The 27240-nt window shown below is 45.1% G+C and overlaps 1 protein-coding gene across 1 annotated transcript; it reads left to right on the forward strand.

Moving 5' to 3' along the window:
- The first annotated feature begins 9564 nt into the window (after positions 1 to 9564).
- LOC111957785 (uncharacterized) lies at positions 9565 to 16691 on the forward strand. The gene is made up of 4 exons (XM_023978794.2): positions 9565 to 9900; positions 13891 to 13975; positions 14191 to 14485; positions 14654 to 16691. Exons 1-4 carry the CDS (start codon positions 9635 to 9637, stop codon positions 14722 to 14724), a joined length of 717 nt encoding a protein of 238 aa, XP_023834562.1. The 5' UTR covers positions 9565 to 9634; the 3' UTR covers positions 14725 to 16691.
- The last annotated feature ends 10549 nt before the right edge of the window (positions 16692 to 27240 follow it).

The following is a 27240-nucleotide window of genomic DNA, read 5'->3' on the forward strand; positions in this document are numbered from 1 at the left end:
GTGTGACTGTGAAGTTAGTTTGGAGCGAGTTAAGTATATACATTTTTTATTTAATCAATAAGACCCATGCATTTACAATGAAAGATGTAATGTCATCATTTAAATTAAAACAAAATCACTGACTTAGTCGTTCATTTCTTAATTCTCTTTGGTAAATTGTATATACACAAAAACAAATATTTGAAATCTGTCACTAAATGCAATATATTTTTACTTGAAATCCAATATCTAATAAAATCTCTATAATTAGTCAATAAAAAACCCCACTGTGTTCTTACAACTCTATCATAAGTTTATGCAACTGTAAACCCTGGCTTTTTATCTTTTTAAAATTGATTTTGTTTTAGGAACTTTAACTTTTGAAAGTATTTTTTTTTWWACTTTTAATGCTATTTTATGTTTATTCAGAAAAAATATGCAAATGAATCAGTTTAACTTTCGTCCGTCCCTCGCCTCGCCCCGACCAGGGACCCTCTGCACACATTAACAACTGACACCCACGAAGCATCGTTACCCATCGCGCCACAAAAACCGCGGCCCTTGCAGTGCAAGGGGAACAACTACTTCAGGTCTCAGAGCGAGTGACGTTTAACCGATTGAAACACTATTAGCGCGCACCACCGCTAACTAGCTAGYCATTTCACATCGGTTAAACATGTAGTGATGTCTTATGTTTGTATTGTATTGTAATTTCAAATGTTATATTAAAAAATAAATGATAAAAAAATAAAATTATGTGATCATGTCAGATTTGTATTATTTATTTTTTATAGTGTTTATAAATTATTTTAGCTGCATCTGTCTTTAATTTGAATCACGTTTACGTTTGCTTATGCAATATCCGTTTTTTATGAAATCATGTATGCAAAAATAATGACACATTTTCTTCCCTAAACCGGATAAGTTGCAAACTACAAATATGGCGACATTTTGTTGTTTATTTTATCTAACCCAAAAATGATTCTTATCAATATATTCGCCAATATCATTATAATATGCCTGTAAATTGATACCTTCATTAAAACATACATACATTTAAAATGGTGCACTTTCTGTGTGTTTCAGTCCTTAATATTTAAGTTTGAAATGTGGGAGCCTCATGATTAGGATCCCTTAGTTAACCTTCATGTCAAATATTGTTCGGATATGTTAATCTGTTTTTGACATACAAATCATTAAAGTTTGGAGAAATTGCACATTTGGGGGGTCCTACTGAGCACCCCATGGCCACCAGGGGTATGGGATTGCACAAATATGTCTGATTTATCCCAAATGTATTTTGTGCCAAGCCACAAGTCTGAGCTACAAAAAAACAAAAATATAATTGTTTGGATTCCATGACCTGAGGAAGGCACAGTGATGCCGAAACGTTGGTAAATACCCATTAAATTGCTGGGAGATTATACATGGAGTGTGCGACTTTCTTTATTTTGATGGATTCCATGACCAGACACGGCTTGTTAAAATAGAAGGTTTTGTAGGGGTGTATGGAGCTTCATGGCAGAAAACAAGTGTATGTATATAAATGTAAATAAATACTGTTTTATATTGATATTGTAGCCTTGAGAACCTCGAAAATGTAGTATTTAAACATTTTATATGGCCATTCAACCCCTATACCCATTCTTCACATAATGGCCATAACCGTACCTATTTTCCCATGGTTTTCGGCACAGCATATTTCTGATAAGCAAGACAATTATGCACGGAATTCTCACTTTCTATCCAAATAGAACAGCTTTGCCATGATTTGGCTTTCACCTTCATATCCCTCTGTTAAGTAGCATCCCTCTGTTAACCCAAGAAGATAAATGCACCTGTTGCAAATCATGCCGCATGTCAATATGATGCAGTGGTAGCCTACAGAAAGAATGCACGTAAGGTAATAAACATAATAGCATGGTAGGCTATATATACAGCATATAAGCTATGATGATATACAAGTAGGCCTATATGTATTTTAATCTATAGCTACACTTAACCTATTATAGGCCTGTAATTAACTGCTCTATGAAGATGGCCTTATTATCGCATAGGCCTATAATAGCCCTGTATTGCGTAGCCTATTTGAAGTTCAGTTGGCAATATAATAAGCTATAACCCAATAAGTTGTTCCCTGTTAAAAATGGTAACAGGAGCCCTGCGTGACCTAAATAGTGAAACACTGTAACAGCCCTTTCAAAACGCTCTAATTCTTCATGACACCCCTCACGCAGGTCCACTGATGTGGGAACTTGCCTACATATTCAATCTAAGTATTTGCTTTTCAAAATGCAATATTCCCATCACTTTTGATGATTGTTTTCTCATTACTCACAAAAAAATCACTAGGGCTACTAAAGTTGTTCAGACCAATCCACTGCTCATAACCTATATCAACCAGCATTGTGCCAGGTGCCTATCTTAGTAGGCTATAGTTTGTGAACTGTATACTGTCAAATTCTGTTTTTTTATACCATGAATATATTMATTGACATTTTGATAAAACAACTATCAAATCATATGCTGCTTTAAATAGGCATACGTTATTGTCCTTCATCAGCAGTAAGCTTTAACAGGACACATGTCCTACCATTTGAAATTATGGTGTAGGGCACAATGTACTGCTGAAGTATATGGATTGGGCAACAGTACATTACACTCAACATCAGATTTTCATTGATACACCGTTAACTGATATAAAGTCAAACATAAAAACGAGTGATAGGCTATAGTTAGATTTGGCAAGTGACATTTTAGAAAGGTGATGTTGTACTTACAATGCCGCAAGGGGCAGCAATAGCTTACAGCATGCGGCACCAACACTTTTTATTACGTCATAACAATTAATTCATACTATGTCATAAACTGAAACACACACACACACACACACACACACACACACACACACACACACACACACACACACACACACACACACACACACACACACACACACACACAGAGCTGTTAGTGCTTAATGCATTTATTTATCAAGACCTTTACTTTATTTATTTATTTTAGCAGTCCCATTGAGACCAGGACTCTTTGCAACTCAAAATTACACAAAAAAAATCACAATCCCAGCAGCATAGAAAATATACAGATATTTTTAATCATGAAGAACAACCACATTCCTCCGTGAAGAGATCCTCAACCAACATTCTGAGTTGCTGATGATGTCCCCATAGTCTAGGACCGGAAGGAGAGGTGGTGAGGAGAGGAAACATGGCAACAAATCTCCACTAGCACATCATCAGGCAAATTACATTTCCCTGGATGCGTTCAGAAGGTGAGGGGTCAGGGGTCAATGTCGGAACCCAGGCTGCTAATGAGGGAGGTGGTGGCGGCCTTTCCCTCTCCTGCGGGAGAGAGCGAGACCGAGAGAAAGAGGCAGAAGTTGTGTATGATTTCAGAAAGCATAGCAGTCGTCATCTGAGCTCTCAGCAATAGGACTTCTATCTTCATCTGAGTTTTAATCTACATCAGAGTCATCAAAAATAGCCCCTTCTCCCAGAATCAGCTTGTGGTAGGTGTTCCTGGTGTTGGCTTGGTCTTGTGTCGGTTCACTCAATCTTCTCTTCAGGAGGAAGAGAAGGCCATTCCTCCCTCTGACAACTCCACTGCATTGCCTAAAAGTCATATGTAAAGCAGTACATTATTTACAATTCCACTACACAAAATACTGTGGAGGGTATTTGTAAAGCAGGACAAAAAGTTAAGTCCAAAAATAGCATAAACATCAACTTACTCTGATCTTGCAGCTGTAGGGACAGTGCCTCCAGAGTTCCCGCTGCTCTTTGTAGGCTCCCCAGTGCCTCCTCATCTCCTGCACCAGGATCCTCTCTTCCTCCTGCAGTCTGTTCACCAACATCAGTCTGTCCAAGATTGCCTTTTTGATGGCAAGATGGCTGTTGCCTGTGAGATGTAAACTCACAGAGGTATATAGCAGAACAACAGCAATGATTGCAGCCTACACTGAAGGTAAAATTTCAGTCACAATAGATACTGTACCTTCTGTTATCATATACTTACTGGTGCCAGGTCTCTCCCATGGCCACACAAAGTTGTCAGTATTGAACAGTTCATCCACTGTGGGGAGCCTAAACTCTGCCTACTGCGTGGGAAGTTGAACAATGGCAGTTGTCAAGGCTGCTTTGTCCTCAACAATTTTTCTCAGAATCTGATGCCTTCTCTTGTTGCCGTCTGAATAAAAAGGGCTGATTAGACTGACTGTAGATTCAGATATATTACATGACAATAGGTTACAGAGCTACTTTAGAGGCACTGATTTGTGAATGACTAATGCATTTTCTTTCACAAATCAGTTTTACTGCTTGATTTATAATGTGTTTGAGGTCATATTGTTGTTGGGGCTTACCTGTCAAACGGTAGAGGTAGTGTTTCCTCTGTTTCACAATGAGGTAAAGCCCCTCAATATTCTTCTGGAGATGCCCTGTCTGACTATCCTGAAGGTTGGCTGTCAAACATAGGGCAAGTTACAAACATGACTCCACTGACATCAATACAATTATGAAGTTGAGAGACAGAGAAACATTCACTTTTCTACCTGTTGGATTCTGGCTTGAAATATACTTATTCCTGTCATCATATTAGAATGTATTGATGACTTTACATGTATAAGAAATGTATATGTTAGGGGACAATTGAGAGTTAATAGGAACTTTGTTCATGGAAAGTTACTGAGTGAGGCAAGGGGAAGTGAAGAAATTACATTTTCTGTTCAAATATTAATATTCTGCTGAATATTGATATTTCTAAGGAAGAAGACAAAGGGGAGCAGTCTAGTTTCACTTCCTGATAAGGCACGCCAGATGCTGAGGAACTAGGACAATGAGGGAAATGGTACTCAACTCGAGATAAGGTCAGCAGTTGAAGAGAGAAGACACTGCTTAAAATCAAATATGTTAGTATGATTCACTTGAAAAAGTAGAACCTGTTGGAAACACAGTATGGGATAGGACTGTAGTCAGATGGTTTTCGGGGTGGGCCATAGGGGCTCACCCGAAAACCATCTGACTACAGTCCTATCCCATACACACACACTTCCACGCCCATGAGAGTCCTAGACTTAAGCAGGCCATGACAATACCAGTAAGAGGAACATACTGTGTTTCTGCCTAACAACAGAGAAGGATCTTAGACATGCAAGGCAGTGACTCCGCCTAGTTGGAAGGTATAAATATATGTTTGTGGGTTGAATAAACTTGGTTTGAGATTTTTCTGGTTGTCAATTTGAGTTTTTGCTCTATTTGTTCAGAACCTAACATACTTTCAGGCCACTGCTGGACCTCAGCAACCCATTCCTGAAGCATAGCTTCGTTTATGTCCAGCTCTGCCCACTTATCTTCAAGGAAGCTGGTCTCCTCCTTCAGTCTTTTGACATTCTGAAAAAAATACAATTCAATTGAGGAATAACATAGGTGAAGGTTCAAATTTTTCAAGTGAATCACACTAAAAGATTTGACTTTAAGGTATACAGTCATCATGATGTTTTCCTACATCAAGATGACTTGCAAAAATATTAAAAAGCTGAGCCAGGATTGCAGACAGAAGATTAGACATGTATAAATAGATAAACAATAATGAGAAAGCAGGAAAACCTTTTTTTTTAAATGAAAGCCCACCACCCCCCAAATTCCTTCATATATCTCTTTACCAACATGCAATCCATGTTGGCAAACTTCCTCTTATTGTCACACCCTGACCATAGAGAGCTGTTTATTCTCTATGTTGGTTAGGTCGGGTGTGATTAAGGGTGGGTTATCTAGGGGAATTATATGTCTATGTTGGCCTGGTATGGTTCCCAATCAGAGGCAGCTGTTTATCGTTGTCTCTGATTGGGGATCATATTTTAGAGCCATTTCCCCATTGTATTTTGTGGATCTTGTCTAGGTATAGTTCCCTGTGGACACTACTCTGAGCTTCACGTTTCGTTTATTCGCTTTATTGTTTTTTTCTTTTAGTTTTCTCTTCCAAAATAAAGGATTGAAACATACCACGCTGCAATGTGTCTCCAGTGCGCATCCACAGCCCGGTGCATTCTGTGCCAGCTTCCTCGTGAGCATCCAGCCAGGCGGGTTGTGCGGCTCAGCGCTCCTGGTCTCCAGTGCGCCTCTCGCGTCCAGGTATCCTGTTGCCGCTCTACCCACTGTGTCGCCAGTGTGCCTTCACAGCCCAGTGCCGTCCGTGCCAGCGCCTCACACTTGCTGCGAGCGCAAGAGGCATCGCAGACGCGTTGTGCCAGCTCTACGCTCCAGACCTCCAGTGCGCCCTCCACGCCCAGTATATCCTGCGCCGGCCATACATACTGTGTCTCCAGTACGCCTTCCACAGTCCAGTACGTCCTGTGCTGCTCCTCGCGCTCGTCCTGAGTGCGTGTCACCAGCCGGTACCACCGCGCCGGCCCACGCACCAAGCTTCCGGCGACATTCCCAGTCCAGAGCTTCCGGCGACAGTGTCCCAGTCCAGAGCTTCCGACAGTTCTCCAGTCCAGAGCTTTCGGCGACAGTTCCCAGTCCAGAGCTTCCGGCGACAGTTCCCAGTCCAGAGCTTCCAGCGACAGTTCCCAGTCCAGAGCTTCCAGCGACAGTTCCCAGTCCGGACCTCCAACGACGGTCCACATCCGAACTCCAACGACGGTCCGCGGTCCGGAACCTCCTGAGACGGTCCGCGGTCCGGAACCTCTTGAGACGGTCCGCGGTCCGGAACCTCCTTGGACGGTCCGCGGTCCGGAACCTCCTGGAACCTCCGAGACGGGAGTGCACTGGAGAGGCCTGATGCGTGGGACCGGTACAGGTGGCACCGGGCTGATGGCACGCACCTCAAGGTGAGTGCGGGGAGGAGGCACAGGACATACTGGGCTGTGAAGGCGTACTGGAGACTGGAGCCTGATGCCGTCGGGACGGTACAGGTGGCACCGGGCTGATGGCACGCACCTCAAGGTGAGTGCGGGGAGGAGGCACAGGACATACTGGGCTGTGAAGGCGTACTGGAGACACAGTATGTATGGCCGGCGCAGGATATACTGGGCCGTGGAGGCGCACTGGAGGTCTGGATGCTCACTTTAGCCCGGCAAGTGTGAGGCGCTGGCACAGGACGCACTGGGCTGTGAAGGCACACTGGCGACACGATCTACTGTCCGATTCCTTTGGGAACGAACCACGGTCCAGTACCTCCGGTGACGATCCACGGCCCGGAGCATCTGGCGACGATTCACGGTCCGGTTCCTCCGGCGACGACCCACGGTCTGGTTCTTCAGGCGACGAGCCACGGTCCGGTTCCTCCGATGAATCCACGAGCGGAGTTGGTACTTTGCCCCGCACCGGAGCCGCCCGCCCGTGAGAGCCAGAAATCTTGCTTGTTTGTAGGTGACCAAATACTTATTTTCCACCATAATTTGCAAATAATAAATTCATTAAAAATCCTACAATGTGATTTTCTGGATTTTCTTTTCTCATTTTGTCTGTCATAGTTGAAGTGTACCTATGATGAAAATTACAGGCCTCTCTCATCTTTTTAAGTGGGAGAACTTGCATAGTTGGTGGCTGACTAAATACTTTTTTGCCCCACTGTAGATACCATTCTGACTGCATAACCTGTGGTGGCATTTTCCTGTATTACCAAATGAGGAGAGTTACAAACCATACACCAGTCAGAGTTATACTTAAACTTCATCTTTAATAATATAAGCTTTACAATAGCCCTTTGACTTTCAACAATTCACTATCTATAATGAATTTTGAGAGTCACTACAGAAGAATACAGAAGATATTTTATAGCCAAGATACACCCCTCTCAACTTACATGACGAACCACAGATCTTAGGAACTCTTCACAAAGGGACTTTTACTTGACAAAGGAGTATCCCTTAGCCAGATAGCATTCGCTATAAATTATCACTCAGTTTGGTCTCTAAAACGAGGTTCTAATCTCGTTCCTGGTACTTCATAGTACAAAAACATTACCTCATCCAAGGCATAACTCAATTGTCAACTCTAGATACCCCCTTCTCAAGTAAACCCCCTCTTTACCCCACTCATGGACAAGCTCACTGAGGGGAGTGAGCCTTTAGGTCATACACTATCCCAGGATAAGTGTAAGATGAGAGAGGACCTACAATGTTTCCAGACACTGCCATACACCTCCCCCAATAGGAAAAGGAGGGAGTGACTGGCGCACAGACATTGTGGAGACAAGTAATTGGTTCCCTATTAATCACGCCATCCCTTCACATGGTTTAAGAATAGGTAAAGACACATTCACATATGAAGACAATGTTCCATTCTGTCCTCTTCCCTTTCTGATATTCTGCATAGCACCAGGGAATGTGAAAGACAAGCCTGACCTCTCCCCTCTCTGGGCCCCAAGTGACTGAGCCCTAGCTGAGGGAAAAGTGCAACTGCCAACACTATAGTCCAAAAGGATACATTCTAATGAGAAGTATCTCACATAAGCATATTAGATAAATAAAACATCTTATTTATCTATGTTACCCAACTAATTCTGATTCATCCGCCACATACCTCATGGCTCATGACCTCTCGTGTCTTGTCTCAACACATCTGTGTCAGAGGATTGACATCATCATTTTGATTGTGACCATCGGGAGGGGTTACATCAGAGAAATTGGGATTGCTATAGATGCAATCCCTGGGGAACCAGTTCATATGAGTCATACCAAACTGTCAGTACTTATTGTGACATCGACATACACAGCTGAGCTGTTCTTGTCTCTAATTACTCTGTATTATGTCATCTTTCAGGTTTTGTGTGGACCCCAGGAAGAGTGCTACTGCTTTTGCAACATGGGGATCCTAATAAAATAACAAAATAACAGAACCATTGACGTGAATAAGATGAGGTCCTATAGATCACAGAGATAAATCAATCATGGAACAAGGTTAATACTATCAAGCGTTAACATATCAATCAGTGGCTTCGGCACAGGTGCGTGAGTGGAAAATCAATCAGTGAGGCCATTAAACAGGTTGACTGGCAGTGGCCGGGCGTCTCTCTGCTTGAACCACAGGGTGTGTACTATGGGGATTACAGTGACTGATGCTGCGTTTGAGTGGACATGGCTTTCCTGCTGCCTGCTGCTATATATATCTCCACCACACCACTGAGCCTTTGATCCCAGTGCTAATTCCCTTGAATTGTCCAAATCCACTCTGACGAGAGTGACAGCACACACCGGGAGAGAGAGACAGAGACAGAGAAATAGAGAGAGAGAGAGAGAGAGAGGTGGTGGGGGCACAGCCTGCTTAGTCTTGACTGAAGGAGTGAAACGTCTCCTCGGCAGACTGCGTGTGAGCAGCTGCACACTTACCGAGCCAATGCAACAGTGCACGCCGCTGGATGGTGTGCCTGTTTCATGTTCCACAGATTTCCTGCACTGTGTGCCCACTTGGCAGAGGGACAGGCTGATGTCACCCATCCAGCCTCCATAATCAAATGAGACGCTAATCCCACAATCCCAGTTCTGCAAAGCCCTACCCGTAGAGAGAGAGGGGGGGGGGGGGGACAAAAAGGGAGGGGGGGGGGGGGAGAGAGACAGAGAGGGGAAGCTGGTAGACAGAGAAGCCCAGAGGCTGTGGACTAGTGGACCACGTTTATTTTTTAGGTCAGTCCCATGTTGACCCACAGAAGGAGCGACCTTACTGATCACAGTCTCCACCCTCAGAACCCCCCCCACGTGGACCCCGTCACAGCCCATCCAGGCGTCACCCTGGAGACCAGCTGCTCCCCTGAGGGGCCAGCGGAGGGAGAGTGCTGTAGGAGCTGCACCCCTCCGTCTGCACCCCCTCCTCGGCCCCCTATGCCCACTATGGGAGTGACCACCTTGGAAGGCGTGGAGGTCTGCCAGGATGGGGAGGACTTCTGCCTGACCACAGAAGGGTAAGACTCTTCTCTGATTGTGTGTGTGGATCACACAGGTGTGCAGTGATCCTCTAGTTATAGTTGATGATGACTGGAGATGTTGACATGTGTCAGGATCTCATAGTAGAGTGTAGAAATTATACAAAGAAAGCACCAGTGGCAAAGTGTATAGAAAGTGTGGGCTTGATGGTTTGGGGAAGTAGAGAGTCAAATTGGTGTATGGGTGAGTGAGTCAGTGGTGTAGCTGAACATGTTTGTGTTATCTGTAGTCTGTCATCAGTTTACACATTGTGATTTGTCCCCGTTTCCTGCCCACAATCCTCCTGCGCTACCATGAAGTGAGTGACCGTGTTAGCTTCTTACTGACAGGCTGGCAGAGGAATGTTCAGGAGGCAGGGAGGAGATTACATCTAGGCTTAGCCAGCTGAACATTTTCCGTCACAGATGACACACAAACAGCTTATCCATGCACATAGCACAGTTACTGTGTCAATAACATATGATAAAATAAATTGTCAAAAACATGGTATTTTTTAAGCTGAAACAAATTTCACAGAAAACTGGACATGAATGTAAAAGTGGTTTACACAGTTGTTCTGCCGCTTTGAGACTTACAGCCCAGCCTCATTAAAACGAAAGGCATGTCAACAGGAGTGAGTGATGGCCACAGTGACAGAAGGCCATAATACCAGACTTTCACTGGGAGGAGCGGTGAGAATGGGGAGACAGATCTTCAGTTCCTCTTAATCCTCGGGAGGCTTTTCTGGAAAACATGAACAGATTTAAAGTGGAAATAACTCAGGCTCATACAGTGGAAATAATTCTGGCTCATACAGTGGAAATAATTCCGGCTCATACAATGGAAATAATTCCGGCTCATACAGTGAATGGGAAACTACGTTTCTCCGTTTTAGCATGGAGGCTTGGCTTTGGACGCAGCGATATGATGACCACATTCTGCCAATACGTCACATAATGAAAAACAAAAAGATGGACAAGGACATATTACATTTTTATATGATAAAATCCATAAGCAATCTAATCTGAAGCTCAGTGCTAAATGTGTGTGTGTGTTTGTGTGTGTGCGCACGCACATGCATGAGTGGGTGGGTTGAGGGGCCATGTGAACATGGTGATTAGGCTCACCACAACTGGGATTCACTCTGCTACCTCACAGACCAGCCCCAGCCAATCAGCTATAGCACTGACCCCTCTGACCAATGAAGGGCCATTGTTTCAAAGTGATGAGAGACATGCAATGTGGCCTGCATTCATGGGCATGAGGGACTAGAGAGAATTATGCTCAGAAAACGGATGTGGTTGACATGAGGTACACTAGTGAATATGTTCTTAGAGAGGTCATTGGGGTGAGTAGTTTCCTGATTTGCATCTGGGAAGCTGCTTGAGCCATTTGGACGTGACCAGAGAGACAGTGTGTGTATAGTACTAGCACCAGGACAGATCTCTCTGGGACAGGTGTTTGTACGGGAGGGGTTGGTCGATGAGAGGGATAAGGGGAGCAACAGGAAGAGAGAGGGAGGGATAGAGGACAAGGATAGAGGACAATCTGTCAACAACAACTGTGTGACTGACTGGTGTCCAGAGCCTGCTGGTAGAAGTGTCAAGGCTTCTTAGCATCGTGAGAAGGTCAGTTAGTCATCCAGGCAAAAACATGTCGTTCCTTCAAGGTTGTGTAAGATAAACACAGGCAGGGTTCCATATAACGGAGGAATCAAATTGTATTAGTCACATACAACAGTTGTAGACCTTACAGTGAAATGCTAACTTACAAGCCCCGAACCAACAATGCAGTTTACAAAATACAAATAAGAATAAGAAATAAAAGTAACAAGTAGTTAAAGAGCAGCAGTAAAATAACAATAGCGAGACTATATACAGGAGGTACCCGTACAGAGTCAATGTGCGGGGGCACCGGTTAGTTGGGGTAATCAAGGTAATATGTACATGTAGGTAGAGTTATTAAAGTGATTATGCATAGATAACAGAGAGTAGCAGCGGCGTAAAAGAGGGGGGGGCAATGAAAATAGTCTGGGTGGCCAATTGATTAGATGTTCAGGAGTCTTATGGCTTGGGGGTAGAAGCTGTTTAGAAGCCTCTTGTACCTAGAATTGGCGCTCCGGTACTGCTTGCCCTGCGGTAGCAGAGAGAACAGTCTATGACTAGGGTGGCTGGAGTCGTTGACAATTTTTAGGGCCTTCCTCTGACACTGCCTGGTATAGGGGTCCTGGATGGCAGGAAGCTTGGCCCCAGTGATGTACTGGGTCGTACGCACTACGCTCTGTAGTGCCTTGCGGTCAGAGGCCGAGCAGTTGCCGTACCAGGCAGTGATGCAACCAGTCAGGATGCTCTCGATGGTGCAGCTGTAGAACCTTTTGAGGATCTGAGGACCCATGCCAAATCTTTTCAGGGGGAATAGGTTTTGTCGTGTCCTCTTCACGACTGTCTTGGTGTGCTTGGACCATGTTAGTTTGTTGGTGATGTGGACACCAAGGAACTTGAAGCTCTCAACCTGCTCCACTACAGCCCCGTCGATGAGAATGGGGCCGAGCTCGGCCCACCATTTCCTGTAGTCCACGATCATCTCCTTTGTCTTGAACACTTAGAGGGAGAGGTTGTTGTCCTGGCACCACAGGGTCAGGTCTCTGACCTCCCTATAGGCTGTCTCGTCGTTGTCGGTGATCAGGCCTACCACTGTGTCATTGGCAAACTTAATGATGGTGTTGGAGTCGTGCCTGGCTGTGCAGTCATGAGTGAACAGGGAGTACAGGAGGGAACTGATCACGCACCCCTGAGGGGCCCCTGTGTTGAGGATCAGCATGGCGGAGGTGTTGGTACCTACCCTTACCACCTGGGGGCATCCCGTCAGGAAGTCCAGGATCCAGTTGCAGAGGGAGGTGTTTAGTCCCAGGGTCCTTGGCTTATTTATTAGCTTTGAGGGCATTATGGTGTTGAATGCTAAGCTGTAGTCAATGAATAGCATTTTCACATAGGTGTTCCTTTTGTCCAGGTGGGAAAGGGCAGTGTGGAGTGCAATAGAGATTGCATMATCTGTGGATCTGTTAGGGTGGTATACAAATTGGAGTGTGTCTAGGTCAACACATGCTTGCAGTACACGTCCTGGAAATCCGTCTGGTCCTGCGGCCTTGTGAATGTTGACCTGTTTAAAGGTCTTACATCGGCTGTGGAGAGCGTGATCACACAGTCGTTTGGAACAGCTGGTGCTCTCATGCATGTTTCAATGTTATTTGCCTCGAAGCTAGCATAGAAGTAGCTTGTCTGTTAGGCTCGTGTCACTGGGCAGCTCACGGCTTTTTTCACTTTGTAGTCTGTAATGGTTTTCAAGCCCTGCCACATCCGATGAGCGTCGGAGCCAGTGTAGTACGATTCGATCTTAGTCCTGTATTGATGCTTTGCCTGTTTGATGATTTGTCGGAGGGCATAGCGGGATTTCTTATAAGCTTCCGGGTTAGAGTCCCGCTCTTTGAAAGCGGCAGCTCTAGCCTTTAGCTCAGTGTGGATGTTGCCTGTAATCCATGGCTTCTGGTTGGGGTATGTACGTATGGTCACTGTGGGGACAACGTCATCGATGCACTTATTGATGGAGCCAATGATTGATGTGGTGTCCTCCTCAATGCCATAGGAAGAATCCCGGAACCTATTCCAATCTAGGGTCTACTCTGGTGCCAGGATTGCCAGCGCAAACAAGGGTTACATCAGTACCACCTGATCCAAGGTTTTGTGTAGCTCAATAGTATATATTCCTTCTGAGACACTTGTGCATGCAGAATTGTGTATGTGTACAGTGTAGTATGAGTAAGATGTGTATTTCTGTTTCTGTCTACTCAGCCATGTAAAGTGTTGCATCAATGCTGAGCGTGAATGTGTTTCTGTCTAAGTGTACTGCGTTCCTGTAGTTCATCCCAGTGGCTTTGTACAGTATATACTTTGTGTGTGATATGAGTAAGCAGAACTATCTTTTACACACAGAGGGATGGAGGCGCTTGGTGCCCAGGAGTCATCGATGGGCGAGATGTCACCGCAGAGGAATAATGAGAACAGGTTACCTTTCCAGGTACATATCCACCCAACCTCTGCATCTATGTTCAATATCACATATATGTTTCTCGTTCCAAATAACATTAATAAATGGCATGCTATTAATCAATAGATTATGATGGGTCTTCTACTAAGGTTTATAATACAGGAGTCTATACCAGTGATTTAATGTCACCATCCATGTCAGCCTACATTCAATCACCCACCTGTGGACCCTCCCTCTGCCTCCAGATCTTCCCAGAACCAGTGGAGGTGTCTCTGAGTCCAGAGGGCTCTCCCAATCACCTGCAGCAGTTCAGTCCCTCAGAGAAAGAGCGGCTTCCCTCCATCATGGTGGAGCCCACGGACATGAGCGAAGTGGAGAGTGGCGAGTTACGGTGGCCCCCGGAAGACATGGAATTCTGTTCTGAGGAGGATGATCTGTTCCTGGAGCAGTGTATCCCCCCGGCCAACATTGCAGACTGGGGAGAGGAGGAGGAAGAGACGTCTGTTGTCATCAACCACCAGCAGAACACATCCCTCATTGGTATGTTGTGTGTATCTCTGTATCTCTCTATAAATGCGTGTTCTCTTTCTCTTGTCAGACTCTCTTACTTTAATCCATGCTTCTTTGCTTGCGTAGACGAAAGACCAATAGGATCATCAGTCATTCTTTCTAACTCTTTGATAATGTATTATTATGTCTGTCTTACAGACCTCCAGTCAGATGCGTTCAGGGATGAAACACCTATTCTACCACCTAGCAGCTCACCTGCCCTGAACTGAGGCACCAACCTCACCCCTAAACCCCTTCTATCTTCCCGAGGAAACCACTCACAGACCATGGGTCACAGGTCAATAGGAAACAGATTCCTGGACAGAATGGTACCACAGTTCAAATATTGTCCAACAATGAAAGGAGATAATCTTCAATGTTATGTAAATAAGTTAAGTTAGGCAGTAGTGTAATGTTCTTTGCAAAATGTCATAAATAAAACCAAGGACAGCTCTGGGTTTTCTGAAGGAGTTGTGTGAAGAAGAATATCTAACAATATCTACCAAGAGTGCTTATTTTAAGAAAAGTATTAACACTCATCTGTGGAAAGAAGGAAATAACACTTTGCTGACATTTGCCATTTTTTCATGAAGTCATTACTTCATTTATTATTTTCCCCTATTTCCAAGGGCCCAACAGTGGTTTTGGAGTACATTGGAGTCCATACTAGAGTTAGTAATTGAATAATGTTTACATATGTTTATTGCATTGTTTAAATTATGGGGTTGCCAAGAGATATGTAGCCTGGTACGCCACCCCACGTGGTCCAAAGAGTTGTCAGCCAGGTTAGGGGATATGGCACTCCACCCGTAAGGGTTAGACATACCAACCTGGCTGTGGGCTTTCCCACAAGCGATGGATTTATGAGTGTTGACCTAAACCAAGAATGGGCAACTCCAGTCCTCAGGGGCCTGATTAGTGTCACAATTTTGGGCCAGCCCCAGCTAGCACACATGACTTCAATAATCAACGAATCAATTAATTATGCTCTTCAGTTTAGACTGAAATTAGTTTAATCGGCTGTGTTTGCAAGGGATGGGGAAAAAGTGTGACAGGAGTTACCCATCCCTGGCCTAAACCTTTCAAACTCAACTCTGGACCTCAAAGCCAGTTCCACTGCTTTTTTTCAATTGTTCCCCTCTAATCACTGGCTGATTTATACCTGGGACTCCAGGTGGGTTCAATTAATTATCAGGTAGAACAGAAAACCAGCAGGCTCCGGACCTAAGAGTTGAATACCCATATACCAGGGTTTCCAAAATTCAGTCCTGGGCCCCCCCCTGGGTGCACGTTTTAGGTTTTGCCCTAGCACTACACACAGTGGTGGAAAAAGCACCCAATTGTCATACTTGAGTAAAAGTAAAGATTCCTTAATAGAAAATTACTGAAGTGAAAGTCACCCAGTAAAATTCTACTTGAGTAAAAGTCTAAAAGTATTTGGTTTTAAATATACTTAAGTATCAAAAGTAAATGTAATTGCTAAAATATACTTGAGTATTAAAAGTAAAAGTATAAATAATTTCAAAGTATATTAATTAACCAGATGCACCATTTTCTTTTTTTCCATTTTTTTCCAGATAGCAAGGGGCACACTTCAACACTCAGACATCATTTACAAACAAAGCATTTGTGTTTAGTGAGTCCAACAGATCAGAGGCAATAGGGATGACCAGGGATGTTCTCACAATTTTCCTGTCCTGCTAGCCATTCAAAATGTAGAGTACTTTTGGCTGTCAGGGAAAATGTATGTAGTAAAAAGTACMTAATTTTCTTTAGGAATATAGTGAAGTAAAAGCAAAAGTAAAAATATAAATAGTAAAGTAAAGTACTGATACCTCCAAAAAGTACTTAAGTAGTACTTTAAAGTATTTTTACCTAAGTACTTTACACCACTGACTACACAGCTGATTCAAATAATCAAAGCTTTATAATGAGTTGGTTATTTGAATCACCTGTGTAGTGCTAGGGCAAAAACCAAAACGTGCACCCAGGGGGGACCGAGTTAAAAACCAGGGCCTACACTTTTATGGGCACCCGATAGTGGTCGCTAGATCTGCACTATTGTCTAGGATTGATGTCCATTCCCGGTAATACACTTCTGCCCCCCCGTCGACCCACTTGTGCATAAAGCATCCACCATTCAGGCTGTAAAGGCGTCATTTTGCTACTTAACCAACTTTAATGGCGAGCCGCTGGATTTTTTTGTTGAAAACTATGCTTTGGCTGAACGCGCGGTGTGCAACATTCTAAGTTGTCCAAAAATGGTTATGGAATTGTTTTCTTTATTAAGACAGTACACATATTTTTCAGGGCGGCTAGCCATTAAAGCTAGTTGGTTGCTTAGGCTAGGGCACCCACAAGAGTAAACACATGCAAACCCTGAAGGTACTTGTTGATGTCAAAAGGGAACAACACAGGTATTGTGTCTGCTGTTGACAGTTTAATATAGAGATATATCTCTATATTAAACATATGTGCAATACAGGTGCTGTCATCATACTCAACATGTGTGTATAGCTTTGGCCTCCCAACAAATTGTAAATATGAACAATGTCAATTTTTTTTATGTAACAGTACTGTAATAAGCATTATGACTAACAATAAAGTTGTGAAATTCAGATTTAGTAGTGTAGTTAGACAAGGATTTTGTAAGGCTTGCTGTGAAATTAACAATGATGATACTAATAGCTGCTAACATTAGCAATGTAGCTCAGGGGAAACACCTTTTTGAAAAAAATATGATAAGCTATGCACAAAAGTATATATAGAGTACATCACGACTCGATTTACCTTTCAAATGTTTGTGAAAAGTATGATCTTTTCTACCTGATTAGAAGTAGGCCTGGGCTACAATATACATTGCATTCGAAAAGTATTTAGTTCTTTCGCTTTTTCCATATTTTGTTATGTTACAGCCTTGTTTGCAAATGGATGAAAAAAATTCCCCTCAATACACACAATATCCCAGAATGACAAAGCGACATTTTCAGACCCCTTTACTCAAGACTTTATTTAATAAGCACCTTTGGCAGCGATTACACCCTCGAGACTTCTTCGGTACGATGCTACAAGCTTGGCACACATGTACTTGGGAAGATTCTCCCATTCTTCTCTGCAGATCCTCTCAAGATCTGCCAGGTTGAATGGGGAGTGTCGCTGCACAGCTATTTTCAGGTCTCTCCAGAGATGTCGATCAAGTTCAAGTTCAGGCTCTGGCTGGGCCACTCAAGGACATTCAGAGACTTGTTCCGAAGCCCCTCTTGTGTTGTCTTGGCTGTGTATTGCCAGATTAAGTGATATGACATGCTATTCTGTAAAATCATTTCTCTGTAATTAATATTACCTGATTAAGTCGGGGCACCACAAAATAATGTTTAAAGAGCTGTTATCTTCCGAATAAACTCTTAAAGACCTGGTAATCTTTTACCTCAATAGCAGTCAATATTTAATCGTCACTTTATCAAGTCTCATCTGAAAGTTGTAAATTATTGGTCACAAATAATTCTTCACAAACCCTGGCTAACAAGTTGAATCAGCAATACAAAATTTGGTTTAATTATTTATTTACTAAATACCCAAATAATCACACAGAATTACATATACACAGAATGTATCATGCATTGATTAGGTTACACAAAGAGAGGGGGTTGGGTTTTAGTGAAAGAGTGGGAAGACTGAGGAGCAAAAAAGGTTTTGTGTCTCTATCGGGCCGTAGGCAACTATGCTATCGTAAATACAGTATCTTATGCATTCTAAATAACCGCCCATTTGAAAAAGGAGAATGCAATAAATATTTACTCTGAGCTGCACTTCGGTAGATTGTTCGTAGATGGGAGGCCGGGTGGTCCAGCATGGATCTCTGGTCCTCTAAAGACTGTCTAGTGGTGAACTGGAGCGTAGTAGAATGGACTTCCTCTCCTAGCCCACGTTTAGCGGGCGGAGGGGGTAGCACTTCTTTAGTGAATAAGAGTTCAAAGTTCATACCAAGTTGCCATACTTTAAGCTCATGCTATATTCTGGCTTGTATAGTCGAAATTCATCCTTCCGGCATGTAGGTCGTCACCTTCACATTGAAATTTGATGCCAATTTCATTAGGTTTGTCCTTTCAACGTGGGACTGCCAGTCCGCACGTCCTTGGAACAGAAAGTTACATTTTCATCAACGGGTTTATATAGTGGTGGGAGAGAGGGCCGTGTTTCATAGTTTACAACCACTGTCTGTTCACATGGGCGGGGCCACTGAGTTGGCAGAGTTTACTCTATGACAAACCGTTCTCTCATTAAGAAGCTAAAATTACATTTAATCTTTTCACAAATAGTTTCATATTTAAACATTTAAATTGCACAACAATTCCATGTGAATCTGATAACTATAATGTGTAGACTTTCCAAGGTACAGTTTATGTTGTCCTATCATCAGTAATCATGTCTCAGAAGCCAACTGAACTGACATCATATTCATTAAGTCCGAACGCATATTTTCAACTGGTAGGATTACCGAAATATGGTTCCGTTTCCCATCTTTTGATGTCACCAGACTCTCTCTCAATGTTAACAAAGGGATCTTCAATAGTCACATCGGTAGAGTAGAGAGAGGAAAAAGGGGAAAGGTATTTATGAGGGTCATTAACCTCCCCCCCAGGCCAACGTCATGACAGTACTTAGGGTCGTTGTCCTGTTGGAAGGTGAACCTTCGCCCCAGTCTGAGGTCCTGAGCGCTCTGGCACAGGTTTTCATCAAGGATCTCTGTACTTTACACCGTTCATCTTTTCCTCAATCCTGACTAGTCTCCCAGTCCCTGCAGCTGAAAAACATCCCCACAGCATGATGCTGCCATCACCATGCTTCACCGTAGGGATGGTATTGGCCAGGTGATGAGGGGTGCCTGGTTTCCTCCAGACGTGATGCTTGGCATTCAGGCCAAAGAGTTCAGTATTGGTTTCATCAGACCAGAAAATCTTGTTTCTCATGGTCTGAGAGTCCTTTAGGTGCCTTTTGGCAAACTCCAACCGGGCTGTGATGTGCCTTTTACTGAGGAGTGGCTTCCATCTGGCCACTCTACCATAAAGGCCTGATTGGTGGAGTGCTGCAGATATGGTTGTCCTTCTGGAAGGTTTCTCCCATCTTCACAGAGGAACTCTGGAGCTCTGTCAGAGGGACCATTGGGTTCTTGGTCACCTCTGTGAACAAGGCCCTTCTCCCCGATTGTTCAGTTTGGCCGGGTGGCCAGCTCTAGGAAGAGTCTTTGTGGTTCCAAACTTCTTCCATTTTTCAGAATGATGGAGGCCACTGTGTTCTTGGGGACCTTCAATGCAAAAAAAAAAATTCCCCGGATCTGTGCCTCGACACAATCCTGTCTCGGAGATCTATGGACAATTCCTTCGACCTCATGGCTTGGTTTTTGCTCTGACATGCACTGTTAACTGTGAGACCTTAAATAGACGGGTGTGTGCCTTTCCAAATCATGTCCAATCAATTGAATTTACCACAGGTGGATTCTAATCAAGTTGTTAGAAACATCTCAAGATGATCTAATGAACAGGATGCACCTTGAGCTCAATTTCGAGTCTCATAGCAAAGGGTCTGAATACTTATGTAAAATAAGTTTTAAATGTGTTATACATTTGCAAGAAATTCTAAAAACTTATTTTCACTTTGTCATTATGGGCTATTGTGTGTTAGATTGATGAGGAAAATGTATTTAATTTATTTTAGAATAAGGCTGTAACTGTAACGATTCTCTGTCCTCTTCGTCTGAGGAGTATGAAGGATCGGACCAATATGCAGCGTTGTAAGTGTTCGTCATAATTTTAATAGAAAAACTGAACACTCACAAAATAACAAACGAGGAGAAACGAAACAGATCTACGAGGTGAACAGACACTACACAAAAATAATCACCACAACACACAATGGAAAACAGCTACCTAAGTATAGCTCCCAATCAGAGACAACGATAGACAGCTGCCTCTGATTGGGAACCACACCAGGCCAAACACAGAAATAGACAACCTAGACATACAACATAGAATGCCCACCCACATCACACCCTGACCAAACAAAACATAGAAACATACAAAGCAATCTATGGTCAGGGCGTGACAGGGGAGGGTCTGGGGGCATCTCTGTCAGAGGTGGCGGCTCTGGCGTGGGGCGTGGATCCCACTCCACCATAGTCTTAGCCCACTTAGGTGGCGCCTTTGGAGCGGCGACCCTCGCCGCCGACCCGGACTGGGAACCCTATCAGAGGCCTCGAATAGACGGGAGACAGGCGGACAGGCCTGTGAAGGAGACGCCGGAGTGAAGGCGACTCCGGCCGCTCCGGACAGGAGGGGGACTCCGGCCGCTCCGGACAGGAGGGGGACTCCGGCCGCTCGACAGGAGGGGACGCCGGCCGCTCCGGACAGGGAGGGGACTCCGGCGCATGCCGGACAGGAGGAGGGCGTCGCCGGAGCTCTGGACTAGAGGGCGTCGCCGGAGCCTCATGCCATGGATCATCACTGGAGCTTCGTGCCATGGATCATCACTGGAGGCTTCGTGCCATGGATCTCACTGGATGGCTTCGTGCCATGGATCATCACTGGAGGCTTCTTGCCATGGACCTCATCACTGGAGGCTTCTTGCCATGGATATCACTGGAGTTCGTGCCATGGATTATCACTGGAGGCTTCTTGCCATGGATCATCACTGGAGGCTTCGTGCCATGGATTATCACAGGATTGGAGAGGACACAGCAGAAGGCCTGGCTCTGGGAGAAGGTACAGGACTCACCAGGCTGGGAGCATGCAGGAGGGTAAGTGCTTAGCACAGACACGAAACTCACCAACAGGGGAGACATGCCAGGAAGGCCTTGTCCTTGGCCGAGGCCACCGGATGCACTGGACCGTGGAGGCGGTCTCGAGCGCAGAGCTAGCACCACTCGTCCTGGCTGGATCCCCCTGTAGCCCGGTAAGTGCGGGGAGTTGGAACAGGCCGTGCTGGCGAACTGGAGCACCGTGCGTAGGGCTGGTGCAGTATACCCTGGGCCGAGGAGACGCACTGGAGACCAGATGCGCTGAGCCGGCATCACTCCTCCTGCGCGAAAAAGATGGGCGCCGACCGAGATGGCCGCCTCGCTTCGCGTTCCTTGGAAAATATGGCAGTATTTTGTTTTTTTTATGTGTTATTTTTTACATTGGTACCCCAGGTAATCTTAGGTTTTCATTACATACAGTCGGGAGGAACTACTGAATATACGATTAACGTCAACTCACCATCGTTATAACCAGGAATATGACTTTCCCGAAACGGATCCAGTGTTTTGCCTTCCCCCAACACAATGGATCTGATCCCAGCCGGGGACCCTATGCGACGCCGTAAAAGGGCGAAACGTACGCTGTCTCTTGGTCAGGCTTCGGAGACGGGCACATCGCCGCTCCACTCCCTAGCATACTACTCCCAATGTCAGTCTCTTGACAATAAGGTTGATGAAATCCGAGCACGGGGTAACATTCCAGAGAGACATCAGGGATTGCAACGTGCTCTGCTTCACGGAAACATGGCTAACTCAAGAGACGCTAACGGAGTCGGTGCAGCCAGCTGGTTTCTTCATGCATCGCGCCGACAGAAACATACATCTTTCTGGTAAGAAGAGGGGCGGGGGGTATGCCTTATGATTAACGAGACGTGGTGTGATCATCATAACAACACACCAGGAACTCAAGTCATTCTGTTCACCTGATTCAGAACTCCCTCACAATCAAATGTCGACCGCATTATCTACCAAGGGATTCTCTTCGATCATAATCACAGCCGTATATATTCCCCCCCAAGCAGACACATCGATGGCCCTGAACGAACTTTATCGGACTCTTTGTAAACTGGAAAACCACACACCCTGAGGCTGCATTCATCGTAGCTGGGGATTTTAACAAGGCTAATCTAAAAACAAAACTCCCTAAATTCTATCAGCATATCGATTGTGCTACAGGGCTGGTAAAACCCTGGATCATTGTTATACTAACTTCCGCGACGCATATAAGGCCTCCCCCGCCCTCCTTTTGGAAAAGCTGACCACGACTCCATTTTGTTGATTCCAGCCTACAAACAGAAACTAAAACAACAAGCTCCCGCGCTCAGGTCTGTTCAACGCTGGTCCGACCAATCTGATTCCACGCTTCAAGACTGCTTCGATCACGCGGATTGGAATATGTTCCGCATTGCGTCCAACAACAACATGGACGAATATGCTGATTCGGTGAGCGAGTTCATTAGGAAGTGCATTGACGATGTCGTACCCACAGCAACGATTAAAACATTCCCAAACCAGAAACCGTGGATTGACGGCAGATTCGGTGAAACTGAAAGCGCGAACCACTGCTTTTAACCAGGGCAAGGTGACCGGAAACATACCGAATACAAACAGTGTAGCTATTCTCTCCGCAAGGCAATCAAACAGGCTAAGTCCCAGTACAGAGACAAATAGAGTCGCAATTCAACAGCTCAGACACAAGAGGTATGTGGCAGGGTCTACAGTCTATCACGGATTACAAAAAGAAACCAGCCCCGTCGCGGACCAGGATGTCTTGCTCCCAGACAAGGCTAAATAACTTTTTTGCCCGCTTTGAGGACAATACAGCCACTGACACGGCGCCCGCTACCAAAAACCTGCGGGCTCTCCTTCACTGCAGCCGAGGTGAGTAAAACATTTAAATGTGTTAACCCTCGCAAGGCTGCAGGCCCAGACGGCATTCCCAGCCGCGTCCTCAGAGCATGCGCAGACCAGCTGGCTGGTGTGTTTACGGACATATTCAATCAATCCTTATCCCAGTCTGCTGTTCCCACATGCTTCAAGAGGGCCACCATTGTTCCTGTTCCCAAGAAAGCTAAGGTAACTGAGCTAAACGACTACCGCCCCGTAGCACTCACTTCCGTCATCATGAAGTGCTTTGAGAGACTAGTCAAGGACCATATCACCTCCACCCTACCGGACACCCTAGACCCACTCCAATTTGCTTACCGACCCAATAGGTCCACAGACGACGCAATCGCAACCACACTGCACACTGCCCTAACCCATCTGGACAAGAGGAATCCTATGTGAGAATGCGTGTTCATCGATTACAGCTCAGCATTTAACACCATAGTACCCTCCAAACTCGTCATCAAGCTCGAGACCCTGGGTCTCGACCCCGCCCTGTGCAACTGGGTCCTGGACTTCCTGACGGGCCGCCCCCAGGTGGTGAGGGTAGGTAACAACATCTCCACCCGCTGATCCTCAACACTGGGGCCCCACAAGGGTGCGTTCTGAGCCCTCTCCTGTACTCCCTGTTCACCCACGACTGCGTGGCCATGCACGCCTCAACTCAATCATCAAGTTTGTGGATGACACTACAGTGGTAGGCTTGATTACACAAACAACGACGAGACGGCCTACAGGGAGGAGGTGAGGGCCCTCGGAGTGTGGTGTCAGGAAAAATAACCTCACACTCAACGTCAACAAAACAAAGGAGATGATTGTGGACTTCAGGAAACAGCAGAGGGAGCACCCCCCTATCCACATCGACGGGTCAGTAGTGGAGAAGGTGGAAAGTTTTAAGTTCCTCGGTGTACACATCACGGACAAACTGAATTGGTCCACCCACACCAGACAGCGTTGTGAAGAAGGCGCAGCAGCGCCTCTTCAACCTCAGGAGGCTGAAGAAATTCGGCTTGTCACCAAAAGCACTCACAAACTTCTACAGATGCACAATCAGAGCATCCTGTCGGGCTGTATCACCGGCCTGGTACGGCAACTGCTCCGCCCACAACCGTAAGGCTCTCCAGAGGTAGTGAGGTCTGCAGAACGCATCACCGGGGCAAAACTACCTGCCCTCCAGGACACCTACACCACCCGATGTCACAGGAAGGCCATAAAGATCATCAAGGACAACAACCACCCAAGCCACTGCCTGTTACCCCGCTATCATCCAGAAGGCGAGGTCAGTACAGGTGCATCAAAGCAGGGACCGAGAGACTGAAAAACAGCTTCTTATCTCAAGGCCATCAGACTGTTAAACAGCCACCACTAACATTTAGCGGCCGCTGCCAACATACTGACTCAACTCCAGCCACTTTAAAAATGGGAATTGATGGAAATTATGTAAAAATGTACCACTAGCCACTTTAAACAATGCCACTTAATATAATGTTTACATACCCTACATTACCCATCTCATATGTATATGTATATACTGTACTCTATATCATCTACTGCATCTTGCCATCTTTATGTAATACATGTACCACTAGCCACTTTAAACTATGCCACTTTATGTTTACATACCCTACAGTACTCATCTCATATGTATATACCGTACTCTATACCATCTACTGCATCTTGCCTATGCCGTTCTGTATCATCACTCATTCATATATCTTTATGTACATATTCTTTATCCCTTTACACTTGTGTGTATAAGGTAGTAGTTGTGGAATTGTTAGGTTAGATTACTTGTTGTTATTACTGCATTGTCGGAACTAGAAGCACAAGCATTTCGCTACACTCGCATTAACATCTGCTAACCATGTGTATGTGACTAATAACATTTGATTTGATTTGATTTGATTTGGCTCGATGCCCACTCTAGCCTGGCCGATTCGAGGAGCTGTGATGTAGCGCACCGGGCTATGCGTGCGCACTGGGGACACCTTGCGCTTCTCCGCATAACACGGTGCCTGCCCAGTCACTCTCTCGCCACGGTAAGCACGGGGAGTTGGCTCAGGTCTCCTACCTGAGTCCGCCAATCTACYCGTGTGCCACCCCCCAAAAATAATTCTGGGGCTGCCTCTCGTGCCCGTTACCTCGCGCCAATTCCTCGTAGTTGCGCCGCTCCGCTCTAGCTGCCTCCAGCTCCTCTTTCGGACGGCGATACTCCCCCGGCTGTGCCCAGGGTCCTTTGCCGTCCAAAATTTCCTCCCAAGTCCAGGAGTCCAGAACCCTCTGCTCCTGGTTACCACGCTGCTTGGTCCTTTTTTGGTTGGTGATTCTGTAACGATTCTCGTCCTCTTCGTCTGAGGAGTATGAAGGATCGGACCAATATGCAGCGTGGTAAGTGTTCGTCATAATTTTAATAGAAAAACTGAACACTACACAAAATAACAAACGAGGAGAAAACGAAACAGATCTACGAGGTGAACAGACACTACACACAAAATAATCACCCACAACACACAATGGAAAACAGGCTACCTAAGTATAGCTCCCAATCAGAGACAACGATAGACAGCTGCCTCTGATTGGGAACCACACCAGGCCAAACACAGAAATAGACAACCTAGACATACAACATAGAATGCCCACCCACATCACACCCTGACCAAACAAAACATAGAAACATGCAAAGCAATCTATGGTCAGGGCGTGACAGTAACGGGACAAAATGTGGAAGTGAAGGGGTCTGAATACTTTCCGAATGCACTGTAAGGGGATTAATACAGTTGTTTTCCAGCAACTGGGGTTTTACTCGGGTGAAACCCATGGGAAATGAAGAGGAAAAGTTTAAGTACACTGGGGTAGAGGAAGAAAAACGAACTTAAAAGGCTGTAAACTGCTGTTACATCGTGCTGACATGATTAAAATTATAGTAAACGGTACTTTTCATGTCGGAGTTTATATTTTAAGCTCATAGAAACGGTAACAAATTTGGAGGCACTGCTGAGATTTATTTTTATGTGAGCACCGGCCCATATTCCTTGAACGGACAATGACTGAGAGACATTGGGAGAGTAGCCAGCTAGCTAACGTTGCCGGGCTAACCACCGAACCGATTTTAGCTATCTTGCCATTGCCTGCATTGTCGTTGTTGCCACGTGAGTAGGACAATATGAGTCAAGAGGGAAACATTGGATGAAATCGAACAGAGTTTATGGACTTTAACTGAGGACAATTTATGGCACCTGTCTGTATATTGTGGAATAGGAGGTGTAGATGACTTTGAAGTAAAAGGAAAGAGCCATTGCGCATTGCGCCACAAACTGATTGAAGGTTACTTTGAGAAGAAGGAAGAAGGCTTCAACTAAAAGATTAAATCAAAGGAATATCGAACTCGGAGGACGCTGCGAAAAGTCTGCCTACATGTCCCAGTCAGTCGGCGCCAACGACGCAAGTGGACAGCGAACCCAGCGGAGAGACAGRAGCTGCRGCAGGACGAAAAGAGGGAGATGCTYCTCAGCCCAGCAGAGAGGTGGGCCCAGCTCCAGAAAGGCACACACCACAGAGAGAGAGTGGAGTATGCCCAGTCATAAAGTCTTTAAAATCCATGGACAGATAGGAGATCAGAATCAGAAAGATAAGCTCAGCTTCAGCAGCCTAGAATATCAGATTGAAAATGGACTGAGAAAAGGATACAGTGAATTAGACATCATAGAAGCAGTAATCAGAGCTGTGAGCCCAGGGCTTACGATGAGGAGTTATCTGGAGGGATAAACAGACATGACACTCTACACACATTATGCAGAGAAGGATGCTACTGAACTGTATCACAAATTGACTAAGGCAACACATGAGCCCAGAGAGTCCGCTTTGGACTTCCTTGTCCCAGTCTTTGACCTGAGACATAAAGTGTTATCAGCCTCAGCTCGTTCCCAATCAGGACTGAAATATGGCACAGAGTTAGTCACGAGCCATTGTTACTGGATTAACAACGATGACGTCAGGGCGGAGATGAGGGGCATCTCCAGAAAATGAACGCCAGTGATGAACTGTTGCTTGAGAAAATGCAAATTAT

Source organism: Salvelinus sp. IW2-2015, linkage group LG4p (assembly GCF_002910315.2).
Source record: "Salvelinus sp. IW2-2015 linkage group LG4p, ASM291031v2, whole genome shotgun sequence".
NCBI lineage: Eukaryota > Metazoa > Chordata > Actinopteri > Salmoniformes > Salmonidae > Salvelinus > Salvelinus sp. IW2-2015.